Here is a 22619-nt window from a genome sequence, read left to right on the forward strand (position 1 = left end):
CTGGGAGGGAGGAGGGGGGGGGGGGCTGGGGAGGCACGGGAGGACTTTTGCCTCCATTTGTTCTGTAAAGTGGGTGGGTCAAGAAGGGGTTAAAGCGGAGCCTGAGCTCTGATCCTGGTGGGGCCACTGATGACGACTAGGGCCCTCCCAAATTCAGGCCCATTTTGGTCAATTTCTCAGCCTGGAAGGGGAGGGTGTGAAAATTGGTCAATTTCACATCTGAAATCACATGTTGGTGTAACGGGAGGGGGGAGGGGAGTCTGCATTTAGAAAGAAGCCTGTAGTATAGGAGGGTGAAATACTTTCCAGTCCATTACTAACTAAGGAGGATGTTAAATGGCATCTAGTATGGATGAATGGTCTAAAATCAGCAGGCCCATTTAGCCTGCACCCAAGAGTCCTAAAAGAATGGGCCCAGGCGCTCTCCGACGCGTTTCTGTTACGTTTTACTAAATCTTGGAATACTGAGGCAGGAAGCGTGCTGATGTCGTGCCAATATTCAAAGAGAAGCATGATTCAGGTAATTCAAGGCTACTTAGCCCGGCATCAATCCCAGACAAATAACTGAAAGCTGCTATGGGAATCGATTCATACACACTAAACAAGGGCAATACAGTTAGAATCATAGAATTATAGGACTGGAAGGGACCTCGAGAGCTCATCGAGTCCAGCCCCCCGCCCTCAAGGCAGGACCAAGCTCCATCTACACCATCCCTGACAGATGTCTATCTAACCTGTTCTTAAATATCTCCAGAGAGGGAGATTCCACCACCTCTCTTGGCAATTTATTCCAATATTTGACCACCCTGACAGTTAGGAATTTTTTCCTAATGTCCAATCTAAACCTCCCTTGCTGCACTTTAAGCCCATTACTCCTTGTCCTGTCCTCAGAAACCAAGAGGAACAAATTTTCTCCTTCCTCCTTGTGACACCCTTTTAGATATTTGAAAACCGCTATCATGTCCCCCCTTAATCTTCTTTTTTCCAAACTAAACAAGCCCAGTTCATGAAGCCTGGCTTCATAGGTCATGTTCTCTAGACCTTTAATCATTCTCGTCGCTCTTCTCTGTACCCTTTCCAATTTCTCCACATCTTTCTTGAAATGTGGTGCCCAGAACTGGACATGGCAGCCAAGACGGCGTTAGGAAACACAGGGCTTGTCAAACACACTTGATCCCCTGTTTGGTGAGGTCAGTGTTATTGATGAAAGTTACCGTTCAGACTTTCATAAGGCATTTCACGTAGTCCCATGCAATGTTCTCATCTTTAAAAAAACAGCGCTACCCAACACCAATACAACACACGTTCCGATAGATAAACATCTGGCAAACTGAGGCTACGTCTAGACTACAGGCTTCTTGAGCAAGAACCTTTTTGCAGAAGAGATCTTCCGCAAAAACATCTTGCGCAAGAGAGCGCCCACGCTGCAAAAGTGCATCGAAAAAGCGATGCACTTTTGCGAAAGAGCGCATCCAGACTGCATGGACGCTCTCTTGCAAGAAAGCAGTGATTGCTATGGACAGAATGGCCACCAAGGAACCTGGGCTTTTTCCTCTTTCCTCTTCTTGAGCAAGAAACCCTTCTTGCCGGTCCACACACGCCTTTTTGCAAAAGAGCTCTTTCGTAAAAAGGAGTGATTCCTTTATTCCTCGTAGAATGAGCAATACCTACGCCGGACACACCCCTCTGTTCTTTCCTTTTACTTGCGCAAAAACGCGCTTGAAGTGTGGACGCTCTGCGAGCTTTTGCGTAAAAACAGCTGGTTTTGTGCAAGAACTCTAGAGTCAACCTAGCCTGAGAGATGTCAAAAACCGCCCAAAGAGGAAGCCTCATGGAAGGCTTGTAGATGTGTGCTTGGCCTCGCCATACCATGGTTTTATCAATGAGCTGGAAGTAAATAGACAGTCACGGCTGATAACATTTGCAAGTGATGCAAAGATCAGAGAACCTGTAACTCAAAATGGGACAGGGCAGACATAGAGCAATGCAGGCTGGGCCTCCAGAATAGGGGACTGTATCCTGGATTGGTGGAGGGTGGGGAGGTCAAAGAGGACAAAAAATCTCACTGTGAGCTTCTAGTCTGGTATTAATGCCTGATGAGATCCCTGGCTGGAAACGCAGGGGAGTGGGCGCAAGGAAACAATTTTACCTCTGCCCGCAGGATACTGGAATACTGCAGCCAGCTCTGGTACCTGCGCTCGGGACAGGGAGGTTGAAAGGGGGCAGAAAAGGGCCAGGAAAACGCTGCAAGGGCTGGAGAACCCGCCTGGGGATGAGTGATTTCAGCTGATCAGCCTGCTTAGCTTATAAGAAAGGAGGATTGAGAGGTGACAGGATTTGAGCCTGGCTGCACTTTTGCCGGGGAGAAAACAGCCGGCTTGCAAGGGCTCTGGGCGCCGGTGGAGAAAGGCAGGACAAGAACCAACGGCTGGAAGTTGAAGCCAGATGAGTTCCCCCCAGAAATAAGGCGCAAATGGGGCACTGCTGGGGTACCGGGATGAAGCTCGCAGGCCTGTGCATACAGGCAGTCCGACTAGATCAGGGTGGGCACGTCGGCTCGCGGGCGGGATCCGGTCCGCTATATTTACCCGCATGGCCACAGATACGGAAGACCGCAGCTCTCATTGGCTGCGGATCGCTGTTCCCAACCAATGGGAGCTGTGCAAAGTGCTGTCCAAGTCTGCGCCACTTCCCACTGCTCCCATTGGCTAGGAACGGTAAGCCACAGCCAATGGGAGCTGCGATCGCCAGGACCTGCGGCGGTGCAGGTAAATAAAGGGGTGGTGCCCCCAGGGATTAGGTATCGCCCGTCCCTGGACTGGACGATCTGATGAGACGTCTGGGCTTAACGTCTGTGACGGGAAACCTGCGATTCCGCGAACGGCATCTTATGAACGGCTGGCTCTACGCACGGTGTCTCGGCAGAGACGGAGGAAAAGCGAGAGGCGCAGGACAAGCGGCATCCCTTCCCGCGCGAGGCCGGGGGTGCAAGGAACGGGCGTGGCCGGTGGTTCGCAGGCCGAAAGGAAAGCGCCGTACAGCGGCTCCGACGTCGGAGCCCCCAGGATTTCCAGCTCTTCTGTTTCCTGAGCTTCCCATGCTGGGACTCCCTCGAGCCCCGGCGTGCCCGTAAACCAGAGTCACGTGACTGGATTTTGAGGGGAGCAGCCCGATCACTGCTGCACCCACGGGGGGTATTTGCCCCAAAAGTTAATACAAAGGGGGCCATGTGAGGTGTCAAACAAAAGCCTGCCTCCTACTGATTCTGTGTGTGCTCTTCATAGATCTGTATAATGTCTGTGTGTGGAGTTAGGAATCTGTGCTCTGTATGGAGACTGGAAGTTTCTCTGTAGATAGTTGAGCAATGGGCTCAACCTATGGACATGCTAATTAGCAAGCCGCCAGGAACAATAGGTCTCTTAAGTACCAGAGACCCACCTGGGAAGGAATTTAGGTGCCTGGTCAGAGACCTTGTGACTGTCTCCAGCTTGGAAGAAGCCAGGGAGGGATATAAATAGGCCATGTGGCCGACTCTATCTTGGTGCTCAGCTCAGCTCTTCATCCCAGAGGCAGCCTTGCAGGGATCGATGAGCAGGAAAGACCTGTGGACCCATCCTGACATAGGATGTGCACCAAGGACTTTTAAGCCAGCAGCTGTAACATCTCTGCTAGAGCCTGCATGGAGAACTGGGAGATTCGATGCATGTAATGTAGGATACTTTGACAACCTCACTCTCAGGCTTTTCTTTCTGCAATAAACCTTTAGATGTTAGATGCTAAAGGATTGGCCCAGTGTGATTTGTGGGTAAGATCCGGAAGGTAAATTGACCAGGGATCTGTGGCTGGTTTCTTGGAACCGGACAGAACTTGTTCGGGGAAGGTGAGATTAGGCTCTAAAACCCCTCACCTGTGTATTAGGCCCAGGGCTATTTAGGGTGTCTTGCTGGGGTGTCAGAGGGGTTTTGCTCATGAGGCTTCTGGCTGGCCAGGCAGGCAGCTGAAGCGCTCTGGGGGACTGGTTTGTGGCCTGTTTGGGAAGGTCACCAGTCAGGGGCTATAAAGAGTCCCGAATTTGAGAAATTTGCCCTGAGCGGACGCCCTCAGTGGTGCCCAGACCCGGCCCGGTCCGTCACAACCAGACGCTCTGCTGGCCTCCACACCGATGCAACCCCCCCAGCCTGCAGGGACGTGAGAAGAAGTTGGATCCCGATGGGGCCGCAGCCGCTTAAGGGCCCCTGTTTTTGTGCTCGGAGGAGGAAGGAAAAGGCTGGCCATGTGCCTGTCTTTGCGGGATGGCTGTACACCGGCCAGCTGTCCATCGCTAGAACATAAGAACATAAGAACGGCCGTACTGGGTCAGACCAAAGGTCCATCTAGCCCAGTAGCCTGTCTGCCGACAGTGGCCAGCACCAGGTGCCCCAGAGAGGATGGACCGAAGACAATGATCAAGCGATTTGTCTCCTGCCATCCCTCTCCAGCCTCTGACAAACAGAGGCCAGGGACACCATTTTATCCCCTGGCTAATAGCCTTTTATGGACCTAACCGCCATTAAATTATCTAGCTTCTCTTTAAACTCTATTCTAGTCCTAGCCTTCACAGCCTCCTCTGGCAAGGAGTTCCACAGGTTGACTACACGCTGTGTGAAGAAGAACTTTCTTTTATTAGTTTTAAACCTGCTACCCATTAATTTCATTTGGTGTCCTCTAGTTCTTCTATTATGGGAACTAATAAATAACTTTTCTTTATCAGCCCTCTCCACCCCACTCATGATTTTATAGACCTCTAGCATATCCCCCCTCAGTTTCCTCTTTTCTAAACTAAAAAGTCCCTGCTAGCTAAGGTTCCTCTCCAGCCACGCCGCAGCGGGAGGGGCAAGAAAGACGAGTGACGGTCCCTGCAAACGGCTGTCTGCCGCCCTCGACTCCGAGCCACCGTCTCCCCGGCGCCCATGCAGACGGCCGGTGTCAGGCAAGAGGGGCGTGGCTACCATTTCGGCCCAAACGTGGGGCGTTGCTCCCCTCCTCCCCCCGTGCTAGACAATGGCCTCTAAGGTCCGGCTGATCCCAGCCCGGTGAGAGCCGGGCAGAGCAGACGCCCCAGTGGGCCGTGCCGGAGTGCTTTGTATGGGAGATCCGTCCCTCGCCCTAGCAGCGCGACCAGCCCTGCTCCTCCCCGGCCTGCTCCCGCCACGCTCCTCCGGGTGCATGGTTCTAATTAGGAGAGAGAGTTAATCATCGAGAGCTCTTGCCAACCGACACTCCCCAGCTGTCGGCCCCTCGGCAGCCACCCCCGCCCACAGGGCGTGGGGCTGGGCTCAGCCAAGAGCCGTGAGAGCCCCAGGCGCTGTCTGGCCACAGGCTGGGGCGGCCGAGTTCACAGCTGGATCCCGACGCAGCTGGGCTGGGCTGGGGAAAGGCAGCAGCATCTGATGCCACGAAATGGGGCGGTTGGCGGGTGGGAGGCAGGTGGGGCACAGCCTGGGGGTCTATCCCCCCCGAAGTGCGATTGCAGGCCGGAACCAGGCCCCACTGCGATTCCCACCCTGCTGGATGGAGAGCGTCCCGTGCGCTGGGATTTGTGTCGCTGGTTCTGCCCCACTGAGGGAGGGCTCAGACCCCAAAGGGCTCCAAAACGGGACCCACATCTGGGTGTGGAGCCGACTTCTCCCACCTGACTTGGCTCCACCAGGCCCGACTGAGGATCAGAGTGTAGGAAGCACACCGGGGACTCAGGACAAAGCCGCTGGAGCTCAGACTCCCTGCACAGGTTGAACCAGAGACATCAGAGGTTTGGGCTGGGTGGGAGGAAAAGGCCATCAGGAAGTGGTTGTAGGAGAGGGAGGGCAGTGGGGTGTAGTGGGTAGAACAGCAGCCTCCTGAGCTCTTCTCCTAGTGGCGATACTGAGTTTGTGCAAGTCACGCTGCTGCTCTGTGCCTCAGTTTCCCCATCTGTAACATAACCACCATTCTAGTTTAGGGAGGACAGTGGGGTGTCATGGGTAGAACAGCACTCTCATGAGCGCTTCTCCTAGTGGTAACACTGAGTCTGTGCAAGTCACAAGGCTGCTCCGTGCCTCAGTTTCCCCATCTGTAACATAACCCCCATTCTACCACAGGGAGGGCAGTGGGGTGTCATGGGTAGAACAGCAGCCTCCTGAGCTCTTCTCCTAGTGGTAACACTGAGTCTGTGCAAGTCACAAGGCTGCTCCGTGCCTCAGTTTCCCCATCTGTAACATAACCTCCAGGCGGAACATGGGACATTGTGGGAACGTCCTCCCAGCATGGTCAGAGCCTGCCCAGAAGCTGCCTGTCCCTGGGGACGATACTTACCCCCCTTCCCTGCACCTGAAAGCAGCCCTGACTCAAGTGTGCTCAAGCAGAACTAAGCACATGGCAAATGGAGGAACCCGCCAGCCTGTGGAGCTGCCGGACTATGGCACTTCGCTGGCCCTTGCCGTGGCCAATCTGCAATGGGGAGCAGCCCTCTCAGGCGGGCTGGGTCCCCGGGGAGAGGGGCGTCTGGCCCAGGAGCACGGACGCCTGGCTGGAGGACAGGAGCTGAATCAGGCAGTGCCATGTGTAGCGTGGTGCCCTCTGCCCGTCCCTCTCCCTCGCATGTTCCTGTATCGCCCTCCAGGCCTCCCGGGGATCCGCACAGCGGCTGCGGAAACAGAGCCTGCCCTTCCCCGAACATCACTCCCCGATGTCTCCTGGGACGGGACACGGAGCCGCGCCTGGACTCGCTGTCTGACAAAACACGGCTCCGTGCCATGTGCGCTGCTTCCTAAGTGGGTTTCGCTGTTCCCGCCGGCCGGGGCATTAATATTTGATTTGGAACAAAAAGGGAAATCAAGCAGGACTTTTCAATGTCACAGCAAAGTGGGGACCGGGGCGGGCAGGGGGGGGGGGGGGGGTCGGAGAGGAGGGAAGGGACAGTGGCACTTTCATCAACTTGCTTTGAGCGCCAGAGACGCCCTGGAGCAATGTTGTCCGGGGCGGTGTCTCGCCAAACAAACTGCGTCCCAAAGTGCGGTGCCGTCACTGACCATACTCCAATGGCGGAGCGAGATAATACAGATCACCCACCCAGTGCAGTGCAAGGAGATGTAAATGCTTGTCATGTTACTGGATCTTGAGGGGAGCAGCCAGATCACTGATGCACCCATAGGTGGGGGTGTTGGCCCCAAAAATGGTATAGAAGGGGCCATGTGAGGTATTGAATGGAAGCTTGCTGTCTGCTGATCCTATGGACGCTGTTCATGGGAGTGTATAATGTCTGTGTGTGCAATTATTAGCCTGTACTTGTATGGACACTGAAGATTTCCCTGCATGGGGTTGAGCATTGGGCAGAGCCCGGCCTATGGACATGCTAATCAGCGAGGCCCTGTGGGACAATGGCTCTCAATGGGCCAAGGACACACCTAAAGAATGGGGGCTGTCACCTGAGAGACAGAACCAACCCGGCCTCGAGATTGAGAACCCCCGGGCTGGCAGAGACCTCAGGGGTCATGGAGTCCAGCCCCCGCCCAAAGCAGGACCAACCCAACTCCATCAGCCCATCAGCGTGTGCCGGACCAGGGGAGCTCAGGCCTCGGGCTCTCCTGGGGCTCCCCTCCTGGCTGCCACCCCACTCCGGCCGGTGGGGCTCCCTTCCCCCAGCCAACCATGCACCCCGGCTGCAGAGACTTCCCTGCCCCTCTGGCCAGGCCGGGCTCCCTGCCTCCAGGCCACTGCCCCCCTCTCCCCCCAGGCTGATGGCTTGTGCAGAGGAGCAGTTGCCGGACCAGAGTCTTGGACCATGGAGGACCAGCCTGTGCCATCACGCTGAGTACAACCCACGAGCGCCTGTTTCTGCCCACTCTAATGCTCTAGCAACCTAGGGGAGTGTTCCATGGGACTGCCCGACCCCCGGCTCGACCCCCGGCCAGACGCAGGGTGTGTTGTGTCCAACCCCTCCCAGCCAGACAGCCGCAGCGTAGGCACTCATGGGACCCCGACAGCCAGCCCCTCCAGGCACCATCGCGTCCCCGGAGTCTTACCTATCTGGAGAGTGTGCATCCCGGGGTCGAGGAGGGTCGACATCTTCACATGCCTTCCTGGCTGCAAGTTGAGAAGAACATGGGGTGAGCATTGTGTCCCCTGCCCGAGCCCCCCTTGGGAAGAGCCCACTGCATCCCCCGCTAGTAGCTGTTCCACAGAGAGGACAACAGACTACTACTGCTGCTGGCTAGCGGAGCTGCTCCTTTAGCTCAGTAGGATGAGGTGTGTGCGCCACCCTCTGCGATCAAGTCCTACCTGAGGAGGGGCTGTTCCTCTTGTCCTGACCAGTGACGGGCCAGTCACCAGACGAGGACCTCTGCTAGCCAGATGGGAAATCCCTGAGCCATGTGGGCGTGGCTGGGGCAGGCTGGGGCTGCGGAGGGGACGTGTGTTTCTGAAGCAAAGTGACCGAGGATGCGTTTATACTCCAAAGGTCGCACTGGCTTCACGGAGCCATGCTGAGCGCTAGAGCAGCGACCTAAGGGTACGTCCACTGCAGAGCCATTTCCCGAAATAGCCATTCTGCGTCTATGGAAGCAGCCCGTTATTTCAAAGATTTCAAAATCACAGGCGGCTTCTTCCAACAACCCGGGAACCCTCGAGGTTACGGGGAATTTCCGAATAGAGAGTTATGTCAAAATTGGACGCTGTGTAGGGGTCATCGAGTCCAACCCCTGCCCAAGGCAGGACCAATCCCAACTCAATCAACCCAGCCAGGGCTTGGTCCAGCCGGGACTTAAACACCTTTAGGGATGGAGATTCCACCCCCTCCCTAGGGAACCCATCCCAGTGCTTCCCACCCGCCTAGGGAAAGAGTTTTTCCTAAGATCCAACCTAGACCTCCCCCCCTGCAACTTGAGCCCATTGCTCCTCATCCCCCCCTGAGAACAGCCTCTCGCCAGCCTCTTTGGAACCCCCCTTCAGGGAGTTGCAGGCTGCTCTCAGATCCCCCCTCGCTCTTCTCTTCTGCAGACTGAACAAACCCAAATCCCTCAGCCCCTCCTCATAGGTCATGTGCTCCAGCCCCCTAATCATTCTGGTCGCCCTCCGCTGGCCCCTCTCCAATGATTCCACTTCCTTTCTGCAGTGGGGGGCGCAGATCTAGACACAATCCTCCAGATGTGGCCTCCCCAGAGCGGAAACAAGGGGAACAATCACTGCTCTGGATCTGCTGGCAATGCTCCTCCTAATGCAGCCATTCGCCTGCTTGGCTACAAGGGCGCCATTGACTCATCTCCAGCTTCCCATCCCCTGCAGTCCCCAGGCCCTGTTCTGCAGAGCGGCTGCCCGGCCAGTCGGTCCCCAGCCAGAGCAGGGCTTGGGAAGTTTTCAGCTCAGAGACAGGCAGCCAAACCCTCGTCTCCAATGGGCCGTGGGCCCAGGACATGCAGTGCGCACGCCCTGCCACCCCTCGCTCTGCAGCCTCTGCCCCGGCTCCTGCCTTGCCCTGATGGCCAACAGGCCGGGGAGCAGAGCAGTCAGCCTGGCCGCCAACCACCAGGGGGCGCCTTACATTGCGCTTCTGTTTTGCTGCGCACTGATTGGCCAGCACTTGAACTCGATTAACGTTGTGCTCTCCTGATTGGCTGGCTGAGGGCGTGTTGGCCACTACATGGGGCGGGGCATCGAGAGCACCTGGCACCGTGGCTAGCAAAGCACTTTCAGCTGCGCCTGCCTCCAAGCCACCCTGCTGTCTGAGCTGGGCCTGCTGGAGCATCTCTGGGCTCCCGGCCTGGCATGCGCCTGCCTTGCTAATCGCCCCTGGGTGGAGACCTCGCGGTCCATCTCCCTCCCGCGGCTTGACAAGGACAAAGACGAGCTCGGCCCGGGAGGGGCTCCGCCCTAAAAAGGAGGATGAGGAGCGCAGCGGGGGATGGAGATCCCGGAGCCTATGGGCATCCCATCGCGTGTCCCGTGGGCTCTTCTGTATGTTGTCTGCAGAGAGCCACTCCGGGCCAAACCCATCTCCTTGACTCAAGTCGCTCACAGCTGTGCTGGGCTTACACCAGCTTCAGTCCTGGTCATGGGTGGCGGGTGAAGGCCCAGCTGTGGAAGGCAAATCCTAGCCCCGCCCCTTCCGCCAGAGGCCCCGCCCCAGGAGCCAAGCCCCGCCCACACCCAGCCCAATCCTTCCTGGCCAGCTGGAGGGCGGGGGCTGTCGTGCTGTTCTCCCCGGCGGCCATAAAGCAGGGCTGCCAGCCTGCCGCACCTCTGCCCTAGCAATCGGCAGGCTTGGGGCATAAACAGGCACGTTTCTCGGGACACACTGTCACATTTTTGTTGGAAATAACCAAACATTTAGGGGCCCAAACCCGTCGGCTCTGGGGTCTTGAAAAAAGCGATTTTCCACGGCAAGCCATTGGGCCGGACAAACGTTATTGGCTCGATGCACTGCCACTGAGCAGAAACCCTGGCCCCGGGCATGGGAACTGGGTTAGCTCATCTGGGAAGCCGGAGCCAAACCCACCCACCCACGGATACTCAAGCGGCCGGTTTCCACGGCCCAGGAGCCCCGGGGGAAAAGGGTTTGTGCTCAGAGCAGCAGGGCCGAAGCAGATGCATTTCCCTTCTGGCCCGGTCGCCTGTAAATAAAACCATCCGCGAGGGGAGGAGGGAGCCCCACGCCGCCGGCTGCCGGGAAGAAAGTGTTAGCAGGAGAAGGGGCTGCCTGCGGCCAGCTCACGAGAGGGGTTCCCAGAGGCGGGGGGCTGGTGGTACGTGGGGTCGGCCAGCAGGGGGCGCTCCAGGAGCCTAGCAGCCCGGTTCCCAACTCCTGCCGGTTTCTTGCTTCTGCGGCTTTTCTGCAGAGTGATGCTTTCCATGCGCATTCTTGGGATGGCCTTGGCGTGTGCCCCCCCACCCCCCACTGCGCTCGGCAGCAGGCCAGGCCGGGCCAGTGAGCACGGAGCTCTCCCACGCCACCGGAGCTTTTCACACGGCTCCGGCGGGCACCTCCAAGGGAGAGAAAACAGCCCCCTGGGTAGATCTCCCTCGCCAGCGCGGAGCGGCCGGGATGGCTGGAACCTGGCCCTGTTCCCAGCTCCCAGAGGGGAGGCACCAGGGTCAGGTCTCTGCATGCAGGACGTTTTTTCTGCTTCTGAGGCCCGTACGGGGCCACCTGTCTCAGGGGACACAAGGGGGTTTCAAGTCCTCTCTCCCCTTCCGGTCTCATGGGAACGCTGCCTGGGACAGCCATCGTGCCGGGCTGGCTGTCCCACGGAGGGGACACCCGAGATCCTCGCAGATCTCCCGAAATCCCCGAGCAGGGCCAGGGCTGGCTAGGAGCGGGACGCAAGGATGGGGCAAGAAGCGATGCCGAGTTTCCCCCTGGCCCGGTGGTCACGCCTCCTGCTGCCTGGGAGCAAAGCAAACTGGGGAGCCCTGCACTGGCAAGAGAGGGGTTGCAGCTGCAGCCCCCTGCGGGCATCACCGCACGGCCCCAGCAAGGAGGAGGATACGGCTCCGGGAAACACCCGGGTGGGACTTGGGGGTGTCTTCCAGCACTACAGGGCCCTTCCTGCGTCTGCTCCCTTCCCTGGCCCCAGGGGTGGGTTTCATGTCTCCAGCAGAGGCTGCCTGGAGCAGAGACCCGAGGAGGCTGCGGGATCAGGGCCGAGAGGCTGAAATGAACGGAAACCCGCTCCCCCTTTGCAGCAGCTTGTTCCGGGGCCGGCAGCGCTCACCTGGCTAGTAAGCGCAGCCACGCCTCAAGTGCCCCGCCACGTGGGGGCCACGCAGGCGCCTCCCAAGGGGGGAGCGGGGTGTTGTCCGCAAGGGTCGGTTAACTGTGTGGGGTAAAGGAAGGTCTCTCCATCCGCTGCCGTGCTGCTTACTAGGGAGGGCTCCCTGCTGTGCCACACAGGGGCATCCGTGACACACACACACCGTGTCTCCCCCACGCACAATCAGCTACACAGCGACACATCCTTGCACAGCCCTCACCACGCACCCCCCTGTCCACACACGCCCAGCATGCACTGGGCGCTTGGGTGGTCACCCAGGAGAGCTTCAAATACCACCCAGCGTGCCTCCAGCCTGTGTTTCTCCGGGTGGTGCACATCCACCCAGGCCTCGGTGCACTGAATAAAATGTATTCTGCGCATGGATGGGAAAAACTGAGAGGGCACATCCACACCCACGCCCACCCATGATGCCCTCCACACAGCCCGTGTTGTCACCCTCCCCCAAGCCACGCCACCGCCCGTACGCACCCGCCCGGCCCAGCACACACACAGACACACACCTGCCCACAAACAGCCGTTCTCCCACCGATCTGGCCGAGCGACTTAGCTCCCTGCAGCACAAAGCTGCCGCCCCCACAAGTCCTGCCAAGGCCTGGGGCGCACAAGGGAGGCCATGGCCACGCCAGCTGGGCTTGGCCACGGGGCTGCGTGCACCCGGGGGAGGGTAACTCAGCGCGGGAGAACTCCACACACTTCCCCCAATGAGCCCAGGGCGAGGGGAGCCGCCGGAGAGGCCTCCAGCCCTGGCAGCTTTGGATCAGGTTGCGAATGGTTAAGGAGCGACATTTCCTCGGGCTCTGTAGTATTTCCACTCGCTTGGAAAGCAGCGAGGGAAAGGAACCAGCTCCAAGAGGGAAGCCAGAGCTGGGTGTGGCCGATAGGCGAGGGCAGCTGGGCCGAGCGCACATAGCAAGCCAGGAACCGGGAGCCAGAACTCCTGGGCTCTGCTTCTTACTTTCTGTCCGCTCGGCACACGGGCTTGGTCAGGTGGCTTCTCCCCCGGCTTGCCCCCGTGCCCGCCGGCCCCGTGCAAGGCGAAGGGGAGGCGCTCGGGGGCCTGCAGGCGTGGAACGGCTCCCCGGCTGGAGCGATGGCCCGGCCGCAGGGTGGGAACGCCCCGGCCCCCGTGTGACCGCAGCAGGGGAATCGGGTGGTGTCGCCCGCAAGCAGGCCGCTTTCCCACGGGCCGTGGCGAGCGAGCCGGGCTGCGGCGGGTGCCGTGGGAAGAGACGGGGGTCTCCCGCTCCACCGATTCCCGGTGCCGAACGCCGGCTGCGGGTGCTGTGTGGCGTCTGCAGGACTCCCCTCGCTTTGCCAGGGCAGGTAACCGGCAGGGCCACACCGTACGGGGGCACAGGCCCGAGGCAGGCTAAGCCCAGCAAGGCGGCCTCCTGGTCGGCAGCCCCACGAACCCCGGCTCCCCTTCTGGGCTCACTCCACGGTCCTGCCCCCCCATTACAGGCCCCCTGCCCAGTCCGGGCTGCCTGTGTTTAAAGCTCTCTCTGTTCAATACTACCTGGGCCCTTCCCCATCTCTCCCCACTCCTGCCAGGTCCCCCCCAACCCTCCTCCCCGGGGCTCACGGTGGGCCCGGCGTTGCTCACCTCTGAGGTCCGGAGCTTGGATCCCGCCTGTCTGAGCCGCTGGCGCCGTTAGATCCAGCTGTGCCGCTCTGCCGTGCACGGCTGGCCCCCTGCCAGAGCCCCCCCGCGAAGTCCCCCGCCCCGCCCAGGGATCTGCCTGTGTCTCCGCAGCCCCCCTTCTCCCAGCGGCCGGTCATGCCCGGCAGGTCTAAGCCTGGCCCCGTGCGCTCTCCCCCGACAGCCCGCCCAGCTGCACGGCCGCCTTTCTTTATGGCTTCCTCCGGCCTCCCAGCGGCCCTTCCTCCACCCTAACCCGGCCCAGCCCAGGCAGTGTTTCAAATTGCAATTCCAGCTGCAGAGGGGAGCGGGAGGGGGCTGGGCCAGCCGTCTGGAGGGACGGAAACCTAAGCTCCCCGCTTGGCCCACGCCGGGGCCTCCCGCAGCCCCTGGTACAGGAGGCCGCTGGCGGCTGAGAGCCCCCTGGCAATCTCGGTCCCTCCCCGTCGGGGGACCCTGCTCAGGCTGCTGGGCAGAGAGGGGCTCCCAGCGCGTCCACGGGGCCGGGGCGGCGGGGAGACGGGGATGCTGGAGAATGAGGGAGAGACCGAGGGTCCAGAGTAGACGTCCTTCCTTCCATCTGTCCGTCCGTCCATCTGCCCGTCCGTCCGTCTGTCCTTCCATCCCTCCATCCTTCCATTTGTCCCTCTGTCCTTCCGTCCCTCCGTCCTTCCTTCCATCTGCCCGTCCGTCCGTCTGTCCATCCATCCCTCCATCCTTCCATTCGTCCCTCAGTCCTTCCATCCATCCCTCTGTCCTTCCGTTCCTCCGTCCTTCCTTCCATCTGCCCGTCCGACCGTCTGTCCATCCATCCCTCCATTCGTCCCTCAGTCCTTCCGTCCATCCCTCCGTCCATCCCCCTGTCCTTCCGTCCCTCCGTCCTTCCTTCCAACTGACTGTCCTTCCTTCCTTCCATCCCTCCATCCATCTGCCTGTTCTTCCATCCATCCCTCCATCCTTCTATCCTTCTATCCATCCCTCCATCCCTCCGTTCGTCCTTTCATCCATCCCTCCGTCCTGCCATCTGTCCATCCATCATAGGAACCTAAGAGCGGCCAGCCTGGGTCAGACCAAAGGCCCATCCAGCCCAGTATCCTGTCTGCCCACAGTGGCCAACGCCAGGTGCCCCTGGGGCGGGCGGGGCTGCCACCTGGGTTGGATGACTGACCCCTTGCTGCGAGAAGGGCACCGCTCCCCCTGGTACTACGATGGGCAGCTCTGCCGGGCAGCAATGGCAGGGTGTGGGGTGGTGAATAATAAATAAATAAAAGTCCTAGAACCCCAGGGCCGGAAGAGACCTCAGGAGTCATGGAGTCCAGCCCCCGGCCCAGAGCAGGACCAACCCAACTCAACCCTCCCAGCCAGGGCTTGGTCAAACCGGGACTTAAACACCTCTAGGGATGGAGATTCCACCCCCTCCCTAGGGAACCCAGCCCAGCGCTTCCCCACCCACCTAGGGAAATCGTTTTCCCTAATATCCAACCTGGACCTCCCCCGCTGCAACTTGAGCCCATTGCTCCTCGTTCTGCATCTGCCCCCACTGAGAACAGCCTCTCTCCAGCCTCTTTGGAACCCCCCTTCAGGGAGTTGCAGGCTGCTCTCAAATCCCCCCTCACTCTTCTCTTCTGCAGACTAAACAGACCCAACTCCCTCAGCCTCTCCTCGTAGGTCATGTGCTCCAGCCCCCGAATCATTCTGGTCGCCCTCCACTGGACCCTCTCCAATGCGTCCACATCCTTTCTGCAGTGGGGGGCCCAGAATTGGACAGAATACTCCAGATGTGCCCTCCCCAGAGCCGAATAAAGGGGAATGATGACATCTCTGGATCTGCTGACAATGCTCCTCCTAATGCCCCCTAATATGCCATTCGCCTTCTTGGCTACAAGGGCGCCTGTTGACTCATATCCAGCTTCTCATCCCCTGCAATCCCCAGGCCCTTTTCTGCAGAACTGCTGCCTGATCAGCCGGGTTTGCTGCCTGACTCACAAGCCTTATGTGAGCGCCACAAGGCTACTCAGGAGCGCTCGCTGGCTGGGAACATTCTGCCCAAATCATCAATAAATACCCCCCGCTGCCCCCTGCCTAGCCCCAGAGCGTCTCGGATTAGCAGTGCTCGTGTGTCTGTGGAGCCGGGCTGCATTTTGGGGAAGCCCTTGGACACAATGACAGGGCCGCCAGGGGCTCCGCTTCTGGGCCCAGCGACCAAGGCCCAGCTGGGCCTGAAATTCCAAATGCTGCCCACCCGCCCGAGACGTGTGCGTGAATTGCGAGCCCCGATCCGAGCGAGCCGGAAGCCCCTGCTCCCCGCCTGCCCGGGGCCGTGCCCAGCAGCGGATATTTTTGTTTGCCAGGCTCCCCGCTTTTTTCAAAGCCAGCACACAGAGCGCACCCTGGAACACGCCCTGCCGGAGCCGGGCGCTGTCTCTTCCTGTCTCACAATAGAGCCCAGTGTTTATAACAGTGGACTTCGGCTGAACTGCGACAAATAGCCAGCGCCAGGCATTGACAGGACGGCGGCCGTCATGCCCGGGGTGGGGAGGATTAGAGCCATGTTTGCAAGGCTCCTCCTCATTTGTAAGATTTTGGCTACGGGCGTTTCTTGCGGAGCCACATTAGAAGTTTGTTCCCCGCTGGGCAAACGTGCTTTAAAAATAGGCCGAGGGGTGATTCTCCGCCCTGTGAAAGCCCCTTCTGACAGCGTAATGGGACTTGCCTTATACTCCCCCGCACTCATTTAGATCCATATGGCTGCGCGGTGTTGCTGCATGGTACTAACCAGCTGCCAGGCTCCTCCCCAGAGGTGGCTGCATTTTGGTGACTGGCAAAGCACTCCTGGTGTGGGTTTGGATAGCAGCGTCTGGGGGAAGACCCCGGGTTGGCAAGCACAACGCAAGAGTAAGGTCAGCCCAAGACTTTTAAGATGCCACCCGGGCCCCTCTGTTCGGCAGAGGTCTCTGTGCCTCAGTTTCCTGATCTGCAAAAGAAGAATTACAAGACTGCCCCCTGTTGTACAGTGGATGAAAAGCACCCTGGGAGGGCTGCTTATTAATTGCTAGTGTGTCTCTCCATCAGCCTCCTTCTCCCAGCGCACATGCTCCCATTCTTTTCCGGTCGCCAAACTCCCTCCAATGACTTCCTTCTAGGCTGCTTTGTCCAGCCACGCAGAGGCAGAAGGGGAGAGAACACGCCCCCGTCTGCCTAAGGTGGCTGCCTTGGCACTGAGAGGTGTGATCCTCCAGACAAGGTGTGATCCGCTGCCTGGGAGAGGTGTGATCCGCTGGATGGGAGAGGTGTGATCCGCCGGATGGGAGAGGTGTGATTCGTCGGACAGGAGAGGTGTGACCTGCTGGATGGGAGAGGTGTGATCTGCGGGACAGGAGAGGTGTGATCCGCTGCCTGGGAGAGGTGTGATTCGCCGGATGGGAGAGGTGTGATTCGCCGGACTGGAGAGGTGTGACCTGCTGGATGGGAGAGGTGTGATCTGCGGGGCAGGAGAGGTGTGATCCTCTGCCCGGGAGAGGTGTGATCCTCTGCCCAGGAGAGATGGGCAAACTTACGAAATTCAGCCGTTCCTTGGCCACTGGCCTGAGCCTCGGGGCCATGGCTGTGCAGCCGGCTCCTCTAGCGAATGGGGTGTGCCGTCTCGGCCGAACGCCTGTGGGTTACGTCGGGCCCCTTCCGGCAGGTGAAGGAAGCGAGGGCGGGCGCGCCCTTCGGAGGGCTCGTCTCCAGCACACGCCTCTTGGACCCTCCGGGGCTCACTCTCCTCTCCCATTTTCGGTGGTGGAAGGGAACCCTCTCCCCTCCCCCGCCGTCCCACCCCAGCACCTCTCTCTGGGTGGCCCGTTCAGCGCTTCGCTCCCCACGGGGCTGAGGCCGAAGGCTCCGTTACGGGGAAGCTCTTGTGCTGTGGGCGCCGGACGGAGCTGGGACCCTCCCATGGGCTGCACGCCAGGGACCCACAAGCAGCCCCAGACGGGGATGACTTGGGGGTGCCGGGGTCCGTCGGCCAGGACGGAGCCAGGGCCAGGCCCTCCCTGGCGTCTGCTCTGCAGGAAACGATTCATGCTCAGCCGGACGGCCAGCCCAGCGGCTGACGCGCTCGAACGCTGCATCCACCCCCGCCGCCCACTCAGCCGTGGGCCCCCGGCAGGAGCTCACACCAGCGCCCGCCCGCACAGGGCCTGCGTGATCACACACGTGTGCGCGTCACACGCTCCCAGTCCTACCCACACTGCACATGCAGCCCCCCCAAAACAGACACTACCTCCTCTTCGGCCCATGTCCTCCTAACCCTTCTCTGTGCCACACACACACGGGCGTCCACACACACGGGCGTCCACACACACGCAGGCGTCCACACACACGCAGGCGTCCACACACGCAGGGCTGTGTCCACTGCCTGAAGCGGGGGAGGCCACGCGGTGGCTGGAAATGAGATTCCAGTCCAGGCAGAGACATGGGTTCATGGAATCACAGAGCTGGCAGAGACCTCGGGAGGTCAAGTCTAGCCCCCTGCTCTAGCACACGACAGGTGCAGCACTGGGGGGGCACCCACGCTCAGCCCAGGCCGTCGGGGGTCTAGACGCAGGCAGCTGGCCTCACGCAGCCGGTTTTAGCGACCAGCGAGGGGACGAGGCTCCCGGATCGGTTGGTTTCCTGGGGCCAGGAGACCTGCTCCCGGCTGCGGCACGGTACACGCCCAGAGCGCCAGCCAGGGAGGGACCACAGGCCCCTGCCGCTCCCCTATAATTCAATCCCCAGGCAGCCCCATAAATTGCCCCCTTCTATAGCCACACACCACACACACCACTCACATGCTGCCCAGTGCCCTCCACACACACTCACATACACATGCACAAACGCGAGCACATATGCACACACATGCGCACGCACACATGCACGTGCGCAGACACGTGTACGCACACACATATGCACACACACGTACGCACAGATGTGCATATGTGCACCCACACACATACATGCACACGGACATGCACGCGCCCACGCGAACACATACACGCACTTGCATGCGCACACACATATGCACACACATGTACGTAAAGATGTGCATATGCGCACACGCACACGTGAGCACGCACGCACATACATGCACGCGGACATGCACGCGCACACGTGAACACATACACGCACTTGCATGCGCGCACACATATGCACACACATGTACGTACAGATGTGCATATGCGCGCACGCGCACGTGAGTACGCATGCACATACATGCACGCGGACATCCATGCACACACACGAACACACACACGCATATGCGTGCACACACACGCACACACACACAGAGACACGCACACAGACACACACACACACACACACACACACAGAGACACGCACACAGACACACACACACACACTCTCCTGACTTCCCCAGGAAAGGATTGCTAAACCTGCCTCCTCCCTCCACTCCTGCTTCCAGGACCTTTAATCTCCCTGGGACACTCTGAGTGGCTATTGTCCCCGGCCTCAGCAGCATGATGCCAACTTCCTTCCCCGGCCCCACCTCTTCCCCTGCAGGATCAACACACCGGCCAGGCCACAATGGGTGCAGCTGCCGGGCGTCGATCCAAGCCGGGAAGGGCTCTGAACAGACGCAGGCCTCAGCTACGTTCCCCAGGCTGACTTGCTGGGAAGCGCCGGCCACACGCAGAAACAGAGACGCCTGACCGGTCACAGTTCAAAAACTGGGCACAGAATTGTGGAGAGGTTATCTCCCGGACAGGGAAATCAGGACTGCGTGGGGGGAGGTGGGGGGGGCTATTTCCAGCTCCGCCACTCACTCACTGTGTCACCTTGGTCAAGGCACTTCACTTCTCTGTGCCTCTGTTTGCCCAGCTGTCAATTAATGCGCGTATCCTGCGTTTATCTATATTACAAGGCCAGAGGGAGGCTTTACATGTGTAAAGTGCTTTTGCATCCTCCAAGAACAGCTGTACGCAGCATCCAAAGGACCACAGGAGCAGACGGTGGCACCACATCGGTGCCGAAGCTTTGTTGGCTTTGTCAAAAGTTTCTGCTTGTTCACAAAAATGTCCCTGGCATTTTAAGGCAAAATCTGTATCCAAACAGTCCTCAAAATATGTCGTTTATCGAGAGACCAGTTCAGAGCAAGAAACCCTGCTTTTCCCCACGTGAAAACGGTCAGTGACCGTTCCTATTAAAAATAATCTGGCAAAGCCAAGGGGGGAAAGGGCCCGTTTTAAATCTGATGAAACAGACCCCGCTTGGAACCATCCAAAGCCATTTTGAAACCAATAAAAGGAAGTTCTTCTTCAAACTTCAAAACAAATAAAATGACGTTCTTCTTCACACAGCGCACAGTCAACCTGCGGAACTCCTTGCCTGAGGAGGTTGTGAAGGCTCGGACTGTAACAGGGTTTAAAAGAGAACTAGATAAATTCATGGAGGTTAAGTCTATGTAGGCTATTAGGCAGTCTGGATAAGGAATGGTGTCCCCAGCCTCTGTTTGTCAGAGGGTGGAGATGGATGGCAGGAGAGAGATCGCTTGATCATTCCCTGTTCAGTTCACGCTCTCTGGGGCACCTGGCTTCGCCACTGTGTGCAGACCGGACACTGGGATAGATGGACCTTTGGTCTGACCCAGCCTGGCTGTTCTTGTGTTCTTATGATCATTTCCCTGTTTTCCAGCCAGCACAAGATGCTGCAAGAATATTCGGTCCAACAGTGCACAGCTGTAACAGGCCCCGGGGGGCCATAGCACCGCTTGGACGGGCAGCGGGAGCGAGGTACGCTGACAGCGAGTGATTAACGAGCCTATAATGGCGGGAGCCGGCTCTCTTCAGCGCTCAGTTCCAGAGGCCAACATCTGGATTGTTATTAAGGCGTCAGACGTGAGCAATCTGGGGCGAGGGGTGAGCGGGGCTCCGTTCAGTGATGCCGTCCACCTTCATTTTGATATAATCCAGCACACGTTTGTTTTGTAGCGCGCGTTGCTTGGAGGCGGGGCGAGGGACCGCACAGCACGGCAGGACAACAGCGTCAGCGATCGCTTTCTAGGGACGGCGAATCCTCCGCAGCCTGTGGGCCGATGGTTTAACTGCCTCCCGGTAGAGTCGCGTTAACGTCATTGGAATACAAATGGCTGGTCTCACAAGGTAACGGCTACGCTGCACAGTTATTCCAGAATAAACGATTCCGGAATTGTTCTTCTGAAATTGCTTATTTCGAAATAGCACGTCTACGGTGCAGGGAAGCCTCAAAATGAGTCCGAGGGAGGCTTCCCTAACACAGATGTATTAGCTCGATTTAGAGTCCCAGGAAGAATAACTTAGGATGGCCCCGGGAGGGGCTATTTCGAAATAGCAGCTGCGGAGCGTCGACACACGCCTTATTTCGTAGAATGAGCTTTCCAGAAGTCGGAATAAGCCGCCTGTTATTCCAAAATAACCGTGCTGTGTAGACACGCCCACAGAACCCCGTGTAGCCCGAAAGCTTGTCTGTTTCACCAGCAGAAGTGGGTACAATAAATATATCGCCTCCCCTCCCCTCTCGCTCATATCCAGGGATCAATACAGCGACAAGAACACCGCAACCAAAACGTCACAACTGACAGGTCCCTCGGCCGACCCCGCGGACTCCAATGGTCCATCCAGCTCAGTATCCTGTCTGCCAACAGTGGCCAGTGCCAGGTGTCCCAGTGGGAGTGAATCAAACAGGTAATGATCAAGCCATCTCTCTCCTGCCATCCATCTCCACCCTCTGACAAACAGAAGCTGGGGACACTATTCCTTACCCATCCTGGCTAATAGCCATTAATGGACTTAACCTCCCTGAATGTATCTAGTTCTCTTTTAAACCCTGATATAGTCCTAACCTCGTAAGTCCGTGGAACTAACAGAAGGATCAAGCCATTGGCTACTAGTTTTAGCAGATTCCTCTGTGGATCAGGGACCGCGAGAGGGATGACTTGCACCCTGGCCACTCAGATGCGGTTTCTAGACACTAACCTTGTGGTGTGATGGGTGTGTTTGCAATGTGCGTGTCCACGGATGGCTCCGGAGCTGGCTGGGAAACTTTTCCCCGACACACTGCACAATTGAAAACGGTCTTTGTGTGTCTTCCACAGAAATTTTTGTAACCAGAAAAAAAATCAATTTTTTCACAAGAATTTGGGGCTTGGGCCAAAGCAAGAAAAACGAACCCGATGAAGTTCTGGGCTCTGAAAGGGAAAGGTGGCCGTTGCCAAACACGGAAAGGGTTTGTGGTTTCCAGATTTTCAAGGAAACCTCCAAACTGTTATCAGGAAAAAGAAAAAAAGGAATCATTTCCCGGACAGCCCTGGGGAGCTCTGGAACAAAGGAGCCGGAACAGCCTGACCAGTGGCAGGGACGCTGGGTTGGGAGATTCTGAACCCTGTTCCCAAGGGACCCCTTTCTGGATTGAGGCTGAGCCACTTAGACCCATCCTGTCCTTGGCCGAGCCTGCCAAGAGGGTGGCCAGCAGTGGTTGGTCTCATGGCACGGCCGAACGCCTATTGAGCTGTGCTCTGAGACCCCACCCACTCAGTCCATGCCACGCTCACCAACAACTGGTCCTTGGCGTAAGAAACTGAGGAGCAATCCAACTGCCCTTATAGAATCAGAGGGTTGGAAGAGACCTAGGAGGTCACCGAATTCAATACCCGGCAAGGGTGCTCCACCAGATAAGTGTAACCACCAGCAGGTGGATTTGAACCTGGGACCCCTGAAGTGGAGTATAGGAGCCTCTATCCTCTGAGCTAAAAGCCAGCTGGCTCCCAGCCCCTGCTGTCGAGGGCTCTTGGTCTTAACTGTTGCTGTGGTCTAGGTACCACTTGCAATGCTCAGGAACCACATTAGGTGTGTGGGTTAGAGAAGCAAATCACATCATGGAACAGGCGTAAAGACCCTGAGAGAACCTGCTTTGTTGCAGAAATAACCCCCCTTCGGACCACCCAGCTCCCGTCATCACCTCCCATCCCCCACTGGAACTCAATGGGGTATCGTCAGCTACAGCCCATACTCCATGGGGCCCCCATCCTGCAATACCTAAAAGGGAGACCCGCACTAAAAGGGCGTTACAAGGGGGTGGGAGAAGAATTGTTCCCCTTGGCCTCTGATGATAGGACAAGGAGCAAGGGGCTTAAACTGCAGCAAGGGAGGTTTAGGTTGGACATTAGGAAAAACTTCCTG

At 58.3% G+C, this 22619-nt stretch overlaps 1 protein-coding gene across 1 annotated transcript in view; it reads right to left on the bottom strand.

Moving 5' to 3' along the window:
* HSPA12B (heat shock protein family A (Hsp70) member 12B) overlaps window positions 1–22619 on the bottom strand; it is a 53173-nt gene that overhangs the window by 27275 nt on the left and 3279 nt on the right. Inside the window, exon 2 of the mRNA XM_089777719.1 lies at window positions 8040–8100. Coding sequence (XP_089633845.1) covers window positions 8040–8100 — 61 coding nt within the window. The remainder of the gene's footprint in view (window positions 1–8039; window positions 8101–22619) is intronic.

Source organism: Pelodiscus sinensis, chromosome 4 (assembly GCF_052426305.1).
Source record: "Pelodiscus sinensis isolate ZL-2025 chromosome 4, ASM5242630v1, whole genome shotgun sequence".
NCBI lineage: Eukaryota > Metazoa > Chordata > Testudines > Trionychidae > Pelodiscus > Pelodiscus sinensis.